The sequence below is a fragment of the Chionomys nivalis genome, chromosome 14 (genome assembly GCF_950005125.1).
Source record: "Chionomys nivalis chromosome 14, mChiNiv1.1, whole genome shotgun sequence".
NCBI classification, from domain to species: domain Eukaryota; kingdom Metazoa; phylum Chordata; class Mammalia; order Rodentia; family Cricetidae; genus Chionomys; species Chionomys nivalis.
This window is the reverse complement of record NC_080099.1, coordinates 45,259,841-45,280,234: the sequence shown is the minus strand read 5'-3', so window position 1 is coordinate 45,280,234 and position 20,394 is coordinate 45,259,841. Positions and strand designations below refer to the sequence as shown.

The 20,394-nt window shown below is 44.4% G+C and overlaps 2 protein-coding genes across 8 annotated transcripts in view; both read left to right on the top strand.

The window, feature by feature from the left end:
• The window catches only part of LOC130886608 (protocadherin alpha-C2), a 208,282-nt gene that overhangs the window by 42,128 nt on the left and 145,760 nt on the right, over positions 1 to 20,394 (top strand). The window contains exon 1 of one of the 7 annotated variants that reach the window (XM_057788576.1): positions 236 to 2,667. The exons of 4 other annotated variants lie outside the window; for them this stretch is intronic. In XM_057788576.1, coding sequence (XP_057644559.1) covers positions 313 to 2,667 — 2,355 coding nt within the window. In that variant the 5' untranslated portion in view covers positions 236 to 312. Of the gene's footprint in view, positions 1 to 235; positions 2,668 to 12,111; positions 14,598 to 17,578; positions 20,060 to 20,394 lie in introns of those variants that run through there. 2 more of the 7 variants (XM_057788569.1, XM_057788567.1) reach the window with 2 other exon arrangements.
• Positions 6,646 to 9,087, top strand: LOC130886968 (protocadherin alpha-8-like). The gene has a single exon (XM_057789244.1). It carries the CDS (start codon positions 6,646 to 6,648, stop codon positions 9,085 to 9,087), a length of 2,442 nt encoding a protein of 813 aa, XP_057645227.1.

The following is a 20,394-nucleotide window of genomic DNA, read 5'->3' as shown; positions in this document are numbered from 1 at the left end:
CATGAGAAATGTTGCTCTACATGTTGACAACACAGAAGACAAATTTCAATTTAAAATATACCTTCCATTGCATAACTGTAACGTTAAATTTTGTAAATTCTACTTACTACTTCGGCCACATGATGTCGCTCTTAACCACTAAATGGTCACGACGCTAAGTCATTCATTTTCCATTAGAAAGACTCTACTAGGCTTCACTCTTCGGTTGCTCAACAATGGCCAGCATCGCGGGATTGGAATGAAGAAATAAAAAGAAATCTCTAAAATCTTATACAATTGTCGTGAATGACAATAAGACGTCAGTAATTTGAAATGGTAAACCTGAGAGGATACAACAGGAAGAGCCGACTATTACTCCTGCTCCTGATAATTCTGGCAGCCTGGGAGGCAGGGAGCGGCCAGCTCCACTACTCCGTCCCCGAGGAGGCCAAACACGGAACCTTCGTGGGCCGCATCGCTCAGGACCTGGGGCTGGAGCTGGCAGAGCTGGTGCCCCGCCTGTTCAGGGTGGCGTCCAAGGACCGCGGGGACCTTTTGGAGGTAAATCTGCAGAATGGCATTTTGTTTGTGAATTCTCGGATCGACCGGGAGGCGCTGTGCGGGAGGAGCGGGGAGTGTAGCATCCACCTGGAGGTGATCGTGGACCGGCCGCTGCAGGTTTTCCACGTGGAGGTGGAGGTGAGGGACATTAATGACAATCCTCCAGTGTTCCCAACCACACAAAAGACTCTATTTATCCTGGAATCCAGACTGCTTGACTCGCGATTCCCACTAGAGGGCGCGTCAGATGCAGATGTCGGTTCCAATGCTCTGCTGACTTACAGACTGAGCACCAATGAACATTTCTCTCTGGATGTACCACCCGACCACGAACAGGTGAAACTTCTCGGGCTTGTTTTGCGGAAACCATTAGACAGAGAAGAAACTGCAGAGATGCGCTTATTGCTCACGGCCACCGACGGAGGCAAACCCGAGCTGACTGGCACCGTTCAGTTACTCATCACAGTGCTGGACGTCAATGACAATGCTCCGGTTTTTGACAGATCTCGCTATACCGTGAAATTACCCGAGAACGTTCCAAACGGGACGTTGGTAATCAAAGTCAATGCTTCGGATTTAGACGAAGGCGTGAACGGGGACGTTATGTACTCATTTTCTACTGATATTTCCCCAGATATAAAATCCAAGTTTCACATGGATGCTGTGAGTGGAGAAATTACAGTTATAGGAGTTATTGATTTCGAAGAAGGTAAAGCTTACAAGATTCCATTAGAGGCACGTGATAAAGGCTTCCCACCACTACCTGGACACTGTACAGTTCTTGTGGAAGTTATAGATGCTAACGACAACGCTCCACAGCTGACTGTCAGTTCCTTGTCGCTCCCTATATCTGAGGACAGCCAACCTGGAAGAGTTGTCACCTTAATTAGTGTATCTGACCGTGATTATGGTGCCAACGGGCAGGTGACCTGTTCTCTGACTCCTCATGTCCCCTTCAAGCTGGTGTCCACCTTCAAGAATTACTATTCGCTCGTGCTGGACAGCACCCTGGACCGCGAGACCACACCTGACTATAAGGTGGTGGTGACCGCCCGGGATGGGGGCTCGCCCTCGCTGTGGGCCACAGCTAGCGTGTCCGTGGAGGTGGCTGACGTGAACGACAACGCGCCCACGTTCGCGCAGCCCGAATACACGGTGTTTGTGAAGGAGAACAACCCGCCTGGTGCGCACATCTTCACGGTGTCGGCCACAGACGCGGATGCGCAGGAGAACGCGCTGGTGTCCTACTCGCTGGTGGAGAGGCGGGTGGGCGAGCGCTCGCTGTCGAGCTTCGTGTCTGTGCACGCGGAGAGCGGCAAGGTGTTCGCCCTGCAGCCTCTGGACCATGAGGAGCTGGAGCTGCTGCAGTTCCAGGTGAGCGCGCGGGATGCTGGTGTGCCTTCCCTGGGCAGCAATGTGACTCTGCAGGTGTTTGTGCTGGACGAGAACGACAATGCGCCCGCGCTTCTGGGGCCTTTGACAAATGGGGCTGTTAGCACAGTGAACGAGGTGGTTACTCGCGCTTTAGTGCCTGGTCAAGTTGTGGCGAAAGTTCGGGCGGTAGATGCGGACTCTGGCTACAATGCGTGGCTGTCCTATGAGCTTCAGCCAGCTGCGGGTGGAGTTCGTAGTCCTTTCCGCGTTGGCCTGTATACGGGCGAAATCAGCGCTACTCGCGCCCTGGAGGAGACAGATGCATTGCGACAATGCTTGCTAGTGTTGGTGAAAGACCACGGAGAACCTTCTCTGACCGCCACTGCCACGGTGTTGCTTTCTCTGGTAGACAGTGGCCAAACACAGAAGGTATCTGCTAAGGTGTCGGTTGGAGCCTCCAGCCTGAATCAGGGGCTAGTGAATGTCAACGTGTACTTGATCATCGCCATCTGCGCCGTGTCCAGCCTGTTGGTGCTCACGCTGCTGCTGTACACTGCGCTGTGCTGCTCAGCGAGGCCCACAGATGGAGCCTGTGCTCCGGGGAAGCCCGTGCTGGTGTGCTCCAGCGCGGTGGGCACCTGGTCATACTCACAGCAGAGGAGGCAGAGGGTGTGCTCTGGAGAGGGTCCACCCAAGACCGACCTCATGGCCTTCAGCCCCAGCCTACCTCAGGGCCCCAGCTCTACAGACAACGTAAGTCTTAAATATTTATTCCCTCAGGCTTGAAGAAAAATGTTTATCTGTTTTTCATGAGGCACCTCATTAATTCCAGCACCTGGTAGACTGAGGCAGGAAGATACTTGATTTTGAGTCTAGTCTGACTTACAAAGGGAGTTTCAGGCCAGTTTGGGGTTCTCTTTCATAAAGTTGGTAATTTATGTTGATCTATAGTTTTGATAAATAATTTTATAATATGAATAATGTCTTTAAAGAGCAGATTTCCAAAATTAAGTGTTTGCACATCTAGGTGTGCACATTACCCACACCTCTTAGCATAGGCGCCAGTTCCCATAGCATGATAGGCAAACACTCTTAGTAGGTTCCATCCTATTCTATCTTTATAAATCCTATAGTAAAGTGATTTAAATACATGTTGACCCATTGCTCGTTCTGTTTTGTGCATATTCTGCCACAGCATGTATTTCAACATTGTTGCTGTAATTTCTTTACCCTAGAAGTTGAATTACTTCTATTTCTTACTGCAACGGTTTATATTCTCCAATCATATTTGTGAAGCACTTTCTTTTTATCTTATTTGTAGGATTGTGTTTGCCATGTTTGCAATTTTTAATATTACTTTAAAATTGGTCTTAAATAGACTATATTTTAAAGTAATATTAAAAATTGCAAATATTGATTCATTTGACTCCTTTGTATAGGAAGTTTATTCACATTCAAAACAGAAGAATCAACTCTAGCATACAGTGAAAGTCTTCAGCTCTTACACTAAAGTATTTATCTCTCTGAATTCTGGGAGGTTTTGGTTTCTGTTGTATATTCTAAAACTATTAGTACATATACAATATGCCTTTCTGTTTGAGAAAAATAACAATCAAAACTATTTCTGCATTTTTTCAGTTCTTCTTTTGCAAGTCATACATCGTCCTTTGTTTCTTTCTCGCGTAAAGTACCTGCATCTAATTTCATTACTCAGATTTGTCACGATTTACTAGTTCAAGTGTCTCTTGTGAGCATCCATGAACAACCGTGTTGGTTATAAAACTCATGTTCTAAAAAATCCAAACAAACAAAAAATCAAACCAAACCAAAAAATCCTTTTGCTGGGCAGTGGTGGCACAAATACCTTGAATCCCAGCACTTGGGAGGCAAAGAATGGCGGATCTCTGAGTTTGAGGCCAGCCTGGTCTACAGAATGAGTTCCAGGACAGGCAGGGATACACAAAGAAATCCTGTCTGAAAACAAAACAAAATCTCGTGTTGCTTTCAAATTTTCAAGTATTTGTGTAGTTAGCTCTGACTGTCAACTTTCAAAGTTGGCTAAATTCTAATACATGCTATGAGATGATTTTAGAACATCTTGTTCTTGTTTTCAGTGTAAGTGAAAACAAAGGTGCTCAGTTCATGAGCAGCTTCCGTAGGATTTACCATAGAACGCTACCACGAGCATTCCAAATTCTGCTTCTGCTTAACTATTATAGAATAATTGGGGAACACTTATGATTGTTATAGAGTTTTAGTGCTGATAATTTGTAGTTGTTTCATTGCTTTTTAAATATTTGTTTTATCTGTGTATGCCATTTTAAAGCCTTAGCGGACTACTTAATAGAAATTAAAGTCATTTATCTTTGGATGCAGTAGATGTTGATGGGAGTCATTCTTACAGCCACCTCTATATTCATGAGTTACCATGAGTTTTGGTTGTGAATTCACTTTTGAGAGATACAAACTTTTTCAGGTTCTTCTTTTCTGGCTATGGGATATATTTATTGTTTGTTAAAAGTTCTAAGAGATTCTGTGAGTCTATTTTCTTCTTAACATCTTTAATGGTATTTATAGAGATAGCCTTATTTTTTAAAAAAAGCGAAACAAGGGTAAATGTAATTGCTTCATAGAAAATTCCATTATCCCTCTTTTCTGATTTACTATCTTGTCTGTGCATTTTCGGCACACTTATCATCTGAAGCTAATGAAGTATTCTTATTCCAAGGGCTAAGAAGCAGTTAAGATATCCCGTGATTACATGCTTATTGTGTACCCAAACATCCAGATTTTTAAGAACTTAAGTAAAATGTTAGCTTTACTTAATTTTAGAAAAATGAAATGCTTTAGTTAGGACTACATTTACAAAAAAAACACACTAGAAAACTTGAGTGCAATGCATCTCTTGTAGGTACTTCACAGACTGCAGGGTAGGGATCTAGAAAACAACAACATTTCTTGGAGATGATCAGAGATTCAGTGAAAGGCCACTAGAGGAATTCCAACCAACATGCATCTTTTTTTTTTTTTTTTTTTTTTTTGGTTTTTCAAGACAGGGTTTCTCTGTGGTTTTGGAGCCTGTCCTGGAACTAGCTCTGTAGACCAGGCTGGTCTCAAACTCACAGAGATCCGCCTGCCTCTGCCTCCCAAGTGCTGGGATTAAAGGCGTGCGCCACCACCGCCCGGCCAACATGCATCTTATTGAATGCAATGTAAGAAACACAGTGAATTCTGGGAGAACTGATTTCGGATGCAAACTTGGGTGGTAGCATTTTCAGGGATAAAAATGAAGTAGCAGAAAACTTGGATAGAAGGTATTTAGGAAGAGATGGGGCCTTCCTATAAAATATTGCTTGGAAAGTGGTCAGAGACAACATGAAGAGGATTGACCATGATGTCTTTGATATGAGTCTGAGGTCCTTGTCCTTGTCAAATAGAAATCAAATGCTAGAAATCTCAGCAGATGTTGTGGTATAAATACAACAGTTATGATATATAAAATGGGAAGAGTCTAGGGAAACCTTAAATATTGGATGCAAGAGAAAACCAGTGATACATGGTTTGGGAATACAAAGGTTGAAGAATCAATAAAGTATAGAAATTGGAATGTTCAAGTGTTTAGATTTGGGGGTAAGTATTGAAATTTATTTTGAAATTTTCGAGACAGGGTCTTACTGTGTAGCCCTAGCTGTTCTGGAATTCCTTGAACTCACAACACCCGTCCTGACTCTGCCTCCCTAGTACTGCGATGAACAGCATCCACTCATGCCTGGCTTTGTCGTTATAGATTTAAACATGCTTTAAAAGATAAACTAGTCTAAAGACATTGAAATAGGCAAAAATCACATTCAGGGCAAGAACTATGAAACAGATAAAGTCATAATTTTAGAAAATATTCATATTTTGAGCAGCAGAAAGATCCAAATCCAGCAAAGACCAGTAATTCAAAACTGTTAGGATTTATAATGGCTGAGAAATCTATAAAGGAAATGTAGTAAATGGCTTATTTGAGACATTACACATACATTGAATGAATGTTTAAAAATGCATGTTTTCATTTTCCAAGATTTAGTAAGCAAAATAGTTTAAGAAGTTTTATGTTCACCGAATAAATCAATTAGAAATTTAAGAAGAATTCACAGGAACACATACGAACTTAAGAAAAATTAGAATTATGTGCTAATATATAACAATATATTAAATTGATTAGAAACCAGTGAATAAATTTCTTTCACACACATGTGAGGAGGGCAGTTTATACCTGTGATGTCCGCGTTATTCCTAGGTCATAATATATATTGCAGAAAATGTTAACATAATGCTAAACTAGCATTTAAAATATTGAGAATAAATTTTCTTTCCTTATGAAGAGAACTCTCACTGAAACTAAATTTCTGTAAGGAGGCAAAAGATAAACGTACATTCACTTGTAATGCTAAGGATCTGCTACTAAAGAATGAAAAATGAAAAGAATATATTTAGTCACGGGGGAACCCAACTATTGCCCCATTCGGTTAGACCTTTGGGATCATTACCCTTTGGAGCCGCATGGTGTCGCTGTCTATCAAGTTCTGACTAGCCAAGAACCCAAGCCATTCCAGCAGCAGAATGTCTCTTAAAACCCGAACAACAGCAGTTGCAGCTCAACTGGATTAAAGAATTCCTAACGAACAACAGTAGACCTTGATATTAAAACCGGATTTTCTCAAAAGAACAAAACGAATACCTGACATGGTGTTTTCTTGGCGAGGAGGTCCGGATTCCCGGCGGCTGCTGCTCTTGCTTTTAATCTTCACAATCTGGGAGGCAGGGAGCGGCCAGCTCCACTACTCCGTCCCCGAGGAGGCCAAACACGGAACCTTCGTGGGCCGCATCGCTCAGGACCTGGGGCTGGAGCTGGCGGAGCTGGTGCCCCGCCTGTTCAGGGTGGCGTCCAAGGACCGCGGGGACCTTCTGGAGGTAAATCTGCAGAATGGCATTTTGTTTGTGAATTCTCGGATCGACCGGGAGGCGCTGTGCGGGCGGAGCGCGGAGTGTAGCATCCACCTGGAGGTGATCGTGGACCGGCCGCTGCAGGTTTTCCACGTGGAGGTGGAGGTGAGGGACATTAACGACAACCCGCCTGTGTTCCCGGTAAAAGAACAAAAGCTGCATATTTCAGAATCCAGAATGTTAGACTCTAGGTTTCTGCTAGAGGGCGCATCTGACACAGATATTGGTGCTAATTCAATTTTAACCTACAGACTTGACTCTAATGATTACTTCACACTAATTGTGAATTCAAAGAATGAAGAAAACAAACAGGTTGAGTTAGTATTAAGAAAATCCTTGGACAGAGAGGATTCTCCTGAGCATAAACTCCTGCTGACAGCCACGGATGGAGGCAAACCTGAGCTCACAGGGTCTGTTCAGCTGCTGATCACTGTGCTGGATGTGAACGATAACGCCCCTACTTTCCAGCAGTCTGAGTATGAAGTGAGAATATTGGAAAACTCACACAACGGAACGACGGTTATTAGACTGAACGCTTCTGACAGGGACGAAGGAACTAATTCAGCAATTTCTTACTCTTTTAATAGGCTGGTCCCGCCCATGGTTCTTGAGCAGTTTAGCATAGATACAGATACAGGAGAGATCATAATCCACGGGAACTTGGATTTTGAACAAGTCAGTGTCTACAAAATCCGCGTTGACGCGACGGACAAAGGACACCCTCCGATGGCGGGTCATTGCACTGTTCTAGTGAAGGTTTTGGATGAAAATGACAATGTGCCTAAGATCACATTGACTTCCTTATCGCTTCCTGTTCGAGAGGACGCTGCACTGGGTACTGTCATTGCTCTAATTAGCATTTCGGACCTGGACTCCGGAGCTAACGGGCAGGTGACCTGTTCCTTGACCGCTCATGTCCCCTTCAAGTTGGTGTCCACCTTCAAGAATTACTATTCGCTCGTGCTGGACAGCGCCCTGGACAGAGAGACCACACCTGACTATAAGGTGGTGGTGACAGCCCGGGATGGGGGCTCGCCCTCGCTGTGGGCCACAGCTAGCGTGTCCGTGGAGGTGGCTGACGTGAACGACAACGCGCCCACGTTCGCGCAGCCCGAATACACGGTGTTCGTGAAGGAGAACAACCCGCCTGGCGCGCACATCTTCACGGTGTCGGCCATGGACGCAGATGCGCAGGAGAACGCGCTGGTGTCCTACTCGCTGGTGGAGAGGCGGGTGGGCGAGCGCTCGCTGTCGAGCTTCGTGTCTGTGCACGCGGAGAGCGGCAAGGTGTTCGCCCTGCAGCCTCTGGACCATGAGGAGCTGGAGCTGCTGCAGTTCCAGGTGAGCGCGCGGGATGCTGGTGTGCCTTCCCTGGGCAGCAATGTGACTCTGCAGGTGTTTGTGCTGGACGAAAACGACAATGCTCCCACGCTGTTGCCCCACGGAGCTGTAAGAGCCGGCGGGTCAGTGAGCGAGCTTGTGCCTAGATCAGTGGGTTCAGGGCACGTAGTGGCGAAGGTGCGAGCAGTGGATGCGGACTCTGGTTACAATGCATGGCTTTCTTATGAGCTGCAGTTGGCATCTGGGAGCATACGCAGCCCGTTTCGCGTGGGTCTGTACACGGGAGAGATCAGCACAACGCGTGCCCTGGATGAGGTAGATGCGGCTCGACAGACTCTGTTGGTGCTGGTGAAGGACCATGGAGAACCTGCAATGACAGCCACTGCAACTGTGTTAGTGTCTCTAGTGGAAAGCGGCCAGGCGCCAAAGTCCTTTTCTCAAACATCAGGGCGTGCTTCAGTCCCAGAGACGTCGCTGGTGGATGTCAACGTGTACCTGATCATCGCCATCTGCGCGGTGTCCAGCCTGTTGGTGCTCACGCTGCTCCTGTACACCGCGCTGCGCTGCTCAGCGATGCCCACAGATGGAGCCTGTGCTCCCCGGAAGCCCGTGCTGGTGTGCTCCAGCGCGGTGGGAACCTGGTCATACTCACAGCAGAGGAGGCAGAGGGTGTGCTCTGGAGAGGGTCCACCCAAGACCGACCTCATGGCCTTCAGTCCCAGTCTTCCACCGCGTCCAGGATCAGAGGCCTTTGGTGAAGGGCAAGATTTAAATGTTGACCATGGTTTTCAAGTAAGTCCATTTATACTTAGAAATATTTTATATGTAGAAACTTTGTAATTATATTCATGGTATTTCACATTTGCAAGTTATTGGCAATATTCAACATTATTTTAGTTTAAAATAATTTTACTGGGTTTATTATCGTTGTTGGTTTATCGAGACAGCGTTTTTCTGTGTAACAGCCCTGTCCATCCTGGAATTCACTCTGTAGACCAGGCTGTTGAACTCACAGAGATCCGCCTACCTCTGCCTCCCAAGTGCTAGAATTAAAGGCGTGCTCTGTCATTGCCGCCACTGCCACTGCCTTCAATGCTGCCGCCGCCACCGCCGCCACAAGCATCACCAAGGTCTTGTTTATACCTTCTGTGTTGCATACTTTAATTTTTTTTTTTACATCTGACATTTATTTTTTTAGTTTGGCCTGATACTTTTGGGTTCAACTGACATGTCCACACTGATTCCCGATATGCCGACTCTCTGTCGCTTCAAATTGTCACAGTTTCTTATGTGCGGGATACCGATTTTAGCCTTCATATGATTTTAATCTTCTAGGACAGAACTTTAGTGAGGTCAACGGAAATGCATTTCTCCAAACATTTAAATTTCATGGTTATGCTCAGAGCTTTTAATGTAGTCTGTAGTATTATTGGAAAGGTATATTTTAAACACTATCATCTGTTTACACTTACATTAATTTATTTCATGGTTTATTTTTTATTTTAGCTCTAGTAGTTTTGAGGTATTGTAATATTTATTCCTCTTTTGAACCTTTTAGTCATAAAATGCAGAGTAATTTCCTTTCCAATATTTAGCTTTCACTTTCTCCTTCATTTTTAATAAGCCAGACAAAAGTAAAACAATGAGAAGACAAATGTATGAGGCTGCTATCGATAAACCCTTAATTTATTAATTTTTATTTCCTTTTTCTTATTTCTTTTTTTAAAAAATGGTGTCAACCATGTGTCTTCAATTTACCCAAACCTCATAAACTTTTTGTCTCAGCCCCAAGTTCTGGGATCTGGCAATTTTCACTATTTTATGTTTTATTTATTTATTTTACAGGTACAGAAATTTTACAATATTTTTAATAATTTAATATTTTTTGAACATCCTTGGCTGATCCATAGTTGCTCTTCTTCTGATAAACATCGGCTAAACTTGAATCAGTGATACAGTAAACTTGTGTTAATCTTTTGTGTATGAGTTGGCGTATTTCATAAACATGTTCCATAGTGTGTTCAAGGGTTCTGGTTCAAACTCTAGCACCTTCCCCCCAGACTACATTGAGTTTGCACTTAATATGATTTAACAAAACCTTAAATAACAAGAATATTGTGTGCAGCAATTCCAATTTCATTGTTGTAGATAGATGCATAACATATAAATCACTATAAAATACTCAAAATAATGAGGATTCTTTAGTTCACATACAAATATTTCGCTTTTTGGAAGTAAATCATTGAAAAGTCTAAGATACTTTTCTTGTCTTTCAATGTGTAAATTCTAGAACTTCTTTCTCTCTTTACTTCTTGTGTCTGTTTCATTTGCCCCGACATTGCATACTAATTGGCTATGGAGCACATTCCTCACAAAAGAAAGGCTAGACTTAGTGGAAGTGAATCAGGGGTTTCTGGGACTCTGGATTCTTGGAGCCAGGTAGAGACATAATGGCACCATGTACTCATTTATGACTCGATTTTATCCTTCTTTCCCAAATGAAAGGTATCAGAAAGTAAGTTTCTTTTTATGGTTGGTTTTACATTTTTAAATAATTCCTGTCTAGGTTTATCATCTTATTTGTCTATCAAAATGCTCTACATAAATAAACCACTTTAGCTCTCAGTTTTAAGGACTTTTAGATTTCCGTATGTGTTTGTTTATTCCACTATTTGAATAGAATGCGCAGCCTTTTCTTTGTGGAAATGACTTTATTTTTCCTATTGTGTTGACATCTACCTCACTCTCAGATGTGACTTCATCATAGTTTCTTCCTCAATTTTAATTGGTTTTACAAAGGACAAATATATCCTTTATATCATCTAGCACTGTATTTGATGACTGATCATTTCAATCATTATCAATAATGTCTGTGATTTTGACTTTAGACCTCAAAAGGACTAACAATAGATTTAATTAATCAGTTTGCATGTTTGAATGAGAGACTAGAACTCAAAAGAGGGTTTCTCCTGAGTAGAACCTATGAAGAAAGGAATCCTAGCTTTAAAGGTAGACCTCTCCCTAAATCCGGAATGAATGATACTGAAATTGAAATGTACTATGATGGAGTGATATAATACAAGATGGAGAAGAGATAAAGAAGAGAGATTGCTATTTGCATATAACAGTGGTTGAAACCAGTCACATTATATAGGTGTAGGAATAAAACATGATGGTGGGAACCGTTATATAAATATTAATAAAGAGAAATATATATATGTAACATTTTCTGTCTAAGAGGGATATTTAATTAAATTATACCCTATAAATACACATTTACAATTCAGGAAATTACTTAAGAAAACTACTTCATAAATATATTTATGATTACTTTCATCCGGCATGAAAAAGGTTATTTTTGTTCAATACATTTCTGGCCACCTAGTTTCCCTAGGCATAGTGACCCACAGCAGATTCTGTAACATCAGAATCTCAAATTTAGGAATATGGATGATCTTGAGTTACAGAACAAAATGATTTTCGAATTTAATATTTGGTATTGTGTAACTGAACGCTTTTAATCGCCACTCCATTTTCATCAGTATTTTAAAGTTATGTGGACAGTTTTCTCAGACACAAGAGAACTATAATTATTCCATTTTGTAGTTTCAAATATCAGTAATCTAATAATAGCTGCAGGAAGAGAAAGGTGGTTTTCTATTTCAACAATGATAAAATTCAGAGAGTAAAGTAAGATTTGGCAAGTCTATGGTCCAATGTCTATTCACCAAATATGTACTTACTCTTTGGGCCACCTGATGTCGCTCTTGGCCTTCTTATTCGTTCTAATTCAAGACAAGCACAGCCATCCTTTTTTTCCGGGAGAAAAGACGCTCCATTCTTTTTCACTCCGGTGAGCAATGGTGAACTCGTGAGGGTGGAATTGAGAGAACCAGATAGATGGCTTCTCTTCATTGGAGGTAATTTAAGCGAACTGAAATTATCAAGCTCCTGAAATGCTGTATTTAGGCGGAACAGTCCCAGAGGGCTGGAGTCTAGGGTTTTCGCTACTGCTCCTCACAGTTTGGGAGGTGGGGAGCGCCCAGCTCCACTATTCCATCCCAGAGGAGGCTAAACACGGAACCTTCGTGGGCCGCATCGCTCAGGATCTTGAACTGCATCTGCCAGAGTTGGTGCCGGGTCTGTTTCAATTGGATTCCAAAGGCTTTGGGGACCTTCTGGAGGTAAATCTGCAGAATGGCATTTTGTTTGTGAATTCTCGGATAGACCGGGAGGCGCTGTGCGGGCGGAACGCGGAGTGTAGCATCCACCTGGAGGTGATCGTGGACCGGCCGCTGCAGGTTTTCCACGTGGAGGTGGAGGTGAGGGACATTAATGACAATCCTCCAGTGTTCCCAACCACACAAAAGACTCTGTTTATTCCGGAATCCAGACTGCTTGACTCGCGATTCCCACTAGAGGGCGCGTCAGATGCAGATGTCGGTTCCAATGCTCTGCTGACTTACAGACTGAGCACCAATGAACATTTCTCTCTGGATGTACCACCCGACCACGAACAGGTGAAACTTCTCGGGCTTGTTTTGCGGAAACCATTAGACAGAGAAGAAACTGCAGAGATGCGCTTATTGCTCACGGCCACCGACGGAGGCAAACCCGAGCTGACTGGCACCGTTCAGTTACTCATCACAGTGCTGGACGTCAATGACAATGCTCCGGTTTTTGACAGATCTCGCTATACCGTGAAATTACCCGAGAACGTTCCAAACGGGACGTTGGTAATCAAAGTCAATGCTTCGGATTTAGACGAAGGCGTGAACGGGGATGTTATGTACTCATTTTCTAGTGATATTTCCCCAGATATAAAATCCAAGTTTCACATGGATGCTGTGAGTGGAGAAATTACAGTTATAGGAGTTATTGATTTCGAAGAAAGTAAAGCTTACAAGATTCCATTAGAGGCACGTGATAAAGGCTTCCCACCACTGATTGGACACTGTACAGTTCTTGTGGAAGTTATAGATGCTAACGACAACGCTCCACAGCTGACTATCAAAACGCTCTGGCTTCCTGTTAAAGAAGACGCACAGCTGGGGAAAGTTATAGCCTTGATCAGCGTGACTGATGTAGACGCAGGTGCCAACGGGCAGGTGACCTGTTCCCTGACCCCTCAAGTCCCCTTCAAGCTGGTGTCCACCTTCAAGAATTACTATTCGCTAGTGCTGGACAGCGCCCTGGACCGAGAGACCACACCTGACTACAAGGTGGTGGTGACAGCCCGGGACGCGGGCTCACCCTCGCTGTGGGCCACAGCCAGCGTGTCCGTGGAGGTGGCTGACGTGAATGACAACGCGCCCGCGTTCGCGCAGTCCGAATACACGGTGTTCGTGAAGGAGAACAACCCGCCTGGCGCGCACATCTTCACGGTGTCGGCCATGGACGCGGATGCTCAGGAGAACGCGCTGGTGTCCTACTCCCTGGTGGAGAGGCGGGTGGGCGAGCGCTCGCTGTCGAGCTTCGTGTCTGTGCACGCGGAGAGTGGCAAGGTGTTCGCCCTGCAGCCCCTGGACCATGAGGAGCTGGAGCTGCTGCAGTTCCAGGTGAGCGCGCGGGATGCTGGTGTGCCTTCCCTGGGCAGCAATGTGACTCTGCAGGTGTTTGTGCTGGACGAGAATGACAACGCGCCTGTATTGCTTGGGTCTGGGACGGGCAGTGCAGATGGAGTGTTCAATCAGTTGTTGCCCAGGTCTGTGGAGCCTGGTCACGTGGTGGCGAAGGTCCGCGCTGTAGACGCAGACTCTGGTTACAATGCTTGGCTTTCTTATGAGCTGCAGTCATGGCCAGGGACTACACGCAGCCCATTCCGTGTAGGCCTATACACCGGCGAGATCAGCACCACAAGGGTCCTGGATGAGGCAGATGGGACTAGACAGCGACTGCTGGTGCTAGTGAAGGACCACGGTGAGCCTCAGTTAACTGCCACGGTCACCGTGCTGGTGTCTCTAGTGGAAAATGGCCTGGCACCAAAGACCTCTTCGAGGTCGTCTGTAGGTGCTACTGTGCCTGAATCATCTTTAGTGGATGTCAACGTGTATCTGATCATCGCCATCTGCGCGGTGTCCAGCTTGTTGGTGCTCACGCTGCTGCTGTACACCGCGCTGCGCTGCTCCATGGCGCCCACGGGGGGCGCTTGCGGGACGGGAAAGCCTGTGCTGGTGTGCTCCAGTGCAGTTGGGACCTGGTCATACTCGCAGCAGAGGCGACAGAGGGTGTGCTCTGGAGAGGGTCCGCCCAAGGCCGATCTCATGGCCTTCAGCCCAGGTCTACCTCCGTGTCCTGGATCTGCAGATGGATCTGGAGAACCATCTGTTTCTTTGGATTCCTATGAGAAGGTAAGTTGCTGTAGAATTGCATTTATCCGTGTACTTATTTCTTCGTGGAAGAATTTCTTGCTTTATTTATATACTGTTTTTCATTCTCTACAATTCTACCAGAGTTTTTTTTTTTTAAATTGCAGATATCTAAATTAGGACAAGACTTGTGTTTGCACACTGCTGTTAGACAAGTAGATGCACTTGTTGCTCAGTGAACAGCTAATTTTAATTAAAGCATTACTATAGTAACATCATTTTATTTAAAAACCATAATGTGTGGATCAAATGCGAATGCTCAGCTTCAACAACACTTGGAAGGTATTCGTTGTGAAAAAGAAAAACTAACCCAACAACAGTAGCCACAACAAAACAACCCACAATGGCTTAGTAGTCATTCAGTTAACATGAATATAAAATTCCAGCTGTTCTCTGAATGGAGACACAAAACAACCAGGGAGTCATAGAAAACCACTTCTCTACTTAGAAACCTAATTCTAGACTTGGCATGGTTGTGCACACCTTTAATCTTAGCATAGAGGCAGAGGCAGGTGCATCTTTGTGAGTTCGAGATTAGCCTGGTTTACATAGCGAGTTCCAGAACAGTCAGGACTACACAGAGAGACCCTGCCTCAAAAAAGTCAAAACAAAACAAACCACAATGATGACAAAAACAATCCCCCAAATCAGAAATATAATTCTATTACAAAGAGTATAAATAAGACTCTCATTTCAATGAAAGTAAAATATATCCCTATATTTCTTTTAATATAAATTATAAGAAAATGTTTACAGACAGTGATTTCTATAATGTTAACTATTCCTCTTGTGATATTAGAGAAAACACTCTTTCCCAGTAGTTAAGAGTTTCTTTCTTCGGAAAGGGATATTTCAAATTACCTTTTTTTTTGGTTTAGTGATTAAAAATTTGGGGTGTAAAGATTTAAACCGTTAAATTCTCTTGTAATTAATAGGCTGAAAGTTAGAAAAAACTTCCTTATGATGGATAAAAATTTGCTTTTCTCTTATTATTCCACAAGACAAACGTCTAACGTATCTTCAATGTCCTTGCATGCTATACTTAACACCATGAAACTGTAATTTGTGGCTTTTGTGTGGTGGTTCTTTAACTGTACCTTTAGTCCAAATTATGTTTTTTAAATTTTTTCATTTGTACTTAACAAACTAAAATCCCAGGAAGAACCAGAATAAATGACACCTCATTTTTGGTTTCAAAATTCCATCTTAGATCTAGTGAAGTTGATATAGAGGCCTACACTGTCAGCTGTTAGGCAAAACATGTGTTTTATCTCTACACTGTTTAATTTCTCAGCCTTTAAAAAGTATTACATCCTTGGATTCCTTGTGCTTAAGTTTCCTTATGTACTCAAAGGTAAATTAACTCCACAGATATTTCACAAATTCTGAAATTTGGATATGATGGCAGCCTGTAAGCTGGGAGATAACGTGGATTACTATAGAAGGCCTACTTGCTGGTTTCATCAATGTAGATGTGAGTGAGAAGGCGTGCATTTTATAGTTACCAAGAACAAAGTAAGTGCCGAAAGTATTAGCTCTAAAAGACAGAATTGCCTCGGATGCAAATGACACCAATAGCCCCCCTCAGTCTATACTAAGTATTCAAATAATCGAACCTGCAGGGGGCAGTGGTGCACGTCTTTAATCTCAGAACTCTGGAGGCAGAGGCAGGCAGATCTCTGTGACTTTGAGGCCAGCCTGGTCTACAGAGTGAATTCGAGGACGGGAAGGGGCATGTGAAGAGACCTTGTCTCAGCTCTTCTCTCAATGAAACAACACAAAACACTGAACCCAAGCCTAAAGGATGCATTGAGTGTGAAAAACAACTCCAAACAGAAACATTTGAAGGTATAAGTCCGAATTCAAGGTAAGTTGTGTTGATGGGGATACATTGGATGACAGAAATGCAGAGACTACTTAAAAATTTGAAAAGATGGAAACGCTTTTCTTGTAGCAAAATCTGAAAGCAAGTCATGAATTTGTCAATTACTTTACTCAAAATGAGATTCTTTAGTCAATATAAGGTGTAACTGATGTAACCGATTTTCAATTTCTTAAATACAATAATCATCCCTTTTAGTTCGTGTACTAGACAGAGTTTAGGCACTGGAGCGTGACCGTTTTCCAAAGGAAATTCATGTTTTTTCCTCCGGAGGAGCCTGATTTGGCCATAAGTATCATAAAAATAAATGTGTCTAATCTGGGGTCTGAGAATAGTTCATACTCATGAAGGGCTCATTCTCCCAAAGAAACTCCCCAGACTTTAATAATCTATAATTTACACAATGTTTTCTTACTATTGAGACAATATTATGAAGGTGAGAAAAGGCACACGGAGAGTTTGCATGACTGGGAAGCCAAAGTTGCATAGTTACTAGGAACAAATATAAGAATGTAAGTGGGAGGATGGCTGATGGGGATGTTGGCGATCTCTACACGCTAGTGTTGACTTCGGAGTCCCAACTGAATCAGTGTCTTAAAATTGCTGTATAAATGAGGTTTACTTAACCTTAAAACAACACCAAAAGTAATTGAACTGAGTATTACAACTTGAAGGAGCCTACACCCGTTGCACAATAAATTATCAGCCCTCATATCATTTCATGACTCTTAAGGGCATGCTAAAATTTAGCTGGTAGTTATCACGAGATCAAGGAAGGAATCACTTCTTGTGGTTTCACCTTGAAGAAAAAGTTATACTATGGATCCACATTAAATATTAAAACGTGTTAAAGAGATGTGATATGTGGCACTAAGTGTCCACAGAGATAATTATCCACAGAAATAAATCAAAGATGTGAATTAAAGAAAAATTGCGCTCATAGAAATATACTTACACATTTAGCCACTGGATGTCGCTGCCGTCCACAAAATAGTAGCTTTTTAGAACAAAGACAATTCGCTGTTTCTCGAGGGTTAGGAAGTAGCTACATTCAGAAATCTCAGCGTTTCGATTTTAAAAAATGAGACTAGGAAATCGACCAGAAGATATTAAAACGTGTGCGCATTCTGCATGCCATATTCATGGAGTTTTAAGACAAGAGAATGGTTCTGTGGTGATGTCCAGATGCTTGAGCCATGGAGCTTGGCGTCTGCTGCTCTGGTTTCTGCTCCTCTTAGCCTGGGAGGCAGGGAGCGGCCAGCTCCACTACTCCGTCCCCGAGGAGGCCAAACACGGAACCTTCGTGGGCCGCATCGCTCAGGACCTGGGGCTGGAGCTGGCGGAGCTGGTGCCCCGCCTGTTCAGGGTGGCGTCCAAGGACCGCGGGGACCTTCTGGAGGTAAATCTGCAGAATGGCATTTTGTTTGTGAATTCTCGGATCGACCGGGAGGCGCTGTGCGGGCGGAATGCGGAGTGTAGCATCCACCTGGAGGTGATCGTGGACCGGCCGCTGCAGGTTTTCCATGTGGAGGTGGAGGTGAGGGATATTAACGACAACCCGCCAGTGTTCTCTGTAGCAGAACAAAAGATCTTGGTACCTGAATCTAGACTGCTTGATTCTCGATTTCCACTAGAAGGCGCATCTGATGCAGATGTTGGCGAGAACGCGATGCTTACTTACAAACTCAGTTCCAACGAATATTTTGTCCTTGATATTGTAAACAAAAAGGGCAAAGGCGAATTCCCAGTGCTTGTTCTTCGAAAACTGATAGATCGGGAAGAAAATCCTCAGCTGAAGTTGTTACTGACAGCAACGGATGGAGGCAAACCCGAGTTTACCGGATCGGTTTCTCTGTTGATTCAGGTGTTGGACGCTAATGATAATGCTCCCGTGTTTGACAGATCTGTTTATGAAGTTAAGATGTCTGAGAATCAAGAGAATCAAACGTTAGTAATATGGCTGAATGCTACTGATGCAGATGAAGGAGTAAACAAGGAAGTGGAGTACTCATTTAGCTCGTTGACCCCATCTAGCATAAGAAAGAAATTCCGAATAAACGAAAAAACTGGAGAGATAAAAGTAAATGGCGCTATTGACTTTGAGGATAGGAACAATTATGAAATTCATGTGGATGCTGCAGATAAAGGACATCCACCCCTGGTTGCTCACTGCACTGTACTCGTGGAAATCCTGGATGAAAATGATAACGCTCCAGAAATAGTCCTTACTCCTTTGTCGCTTCCGGTGAAAGAAGACGCTCTTTTGGGTACTGTAATTGCCCTGATCAGCGTGTCAGACCAAGACTCTGGAGTCAATGGACAGGTGACCTGTTCGCTGACCCCTCAAGTCCCCTTCAAGCTGGTGTCCACCTTCAAGAATTACTATTCGCTCGTGCTGGACAGCGCCCTGGACCGCGAGACCACACCTGACTATAAGGTGTTGGTGACAGCCAGGGATGGGGGCTCGCCCTCGCTGTGGGCCACAGCCAGCGTGTCCGTGGAGGTGGCTGACGTGAACGACAACGCGCCCACGTTCGCGCAGCCCGAATACACGGTGTTCGTGAAGGAGAACAACCCGCCTGGCGCGCACATCTTCACGGTGTCGGCCATGGACGCAGATGCTCAGGAGAACGCGCTGGTGTCCTACTCGCTGGTGGAGAGGCGGGTGGGCGAGCGCTCGCTGTCGAGCTTCGTGTCTGTGCACGCGGAGAGCGGCAAGGTGTTCGCGCTGCAGCCTCTGGACCATGAGGAGCTGGAGCTGCTGCAGTTCCAGGTAAGCGCGCGGGATGCTGGTGTGCCTTCCCTGGGCAGCAATGTGACTCTGCAGGTGTTTGTGCTGGATGAAAACGACAATGCGCCCAGGCTGCTGGGACCTCAGACAGTTGGAACTGCTGGCGAATTTAGTCAACTTGTGTCGCGGTCAGTGGATGCTGGACACGTGGTGTCAAAGGTGCGCGCGGTGGATGCAGACTCTGGTTACAATGCCTGGCTGTCTTACGAGCTGCAGCCCGCTGTGGGCATGCGTAGTCCTTTCCGCGTGGGTCTGTACACGGGGGAGATCAGTACGACACGCGCCCTGGATGAAGCTGATGCGCCGCGCCAGCGCCTATTGGTGTTGGTGAAGGACCATGGCGAACCCACGTTGACTGCCACTGCCACCGTGCTGGTGTCTCTGGTGGAGAGCGGCCAGGTGCCAAAAGCTTCTTCCCAGAGGTTCTCCAACTCCTCAGACAGGGAGGCATCGCTAGTGGATGTCAACGTGTATTTGATCATCGCCATCTGCGCTGTGTCCAGCCTGTTGGTGCTCACGCTGCTGCTGTACACCGCGCTGCGCTGCTCCACAGTGCCTATGCAAGGTGGGTGCGGGCTTGGAAAGCCGGTGCTGGTGTGCTCCAGCGCGGTGGGGACCTGGTCGTACTCTCAGCAGAGACAGCAAAGGGTGTGTTCTGGAGAGGGTCTGCCCAAGACTGACCTCATGGCCTTCAGCCCCAGTCTTACACCCTACCCAGTGACCGATATGGGAGTGGAAAACCATTCTGCTGGAGGAGACGTTTCTGGGCAGGTGGGCTATTACTTTTTTATTTTCGTGTTTTGCTTGATAAAATAGATTTTCTCTCTCTCTTTATTCTGTGACAAATATATATCCCAACTATATTTTCTTTGACTGAGTACCTCTATGCCCCAAAATTTCTAGTGATGCTTTCAAGTATACTTTATTCTAGAAGTTTATTTATGATGTTTGTCTATGCAGTATGCAATTCCCTGCTTGAGACGTGTAATTTTAATATAACTATTATGAACACATAAGCTTTCACCAATAGAATTCTTGTGTTAGCTGTTACACAGAGAAACCCTACCTCAAAAAGTTCAAAAAAAGGAAAAAAGAAATATGAAATT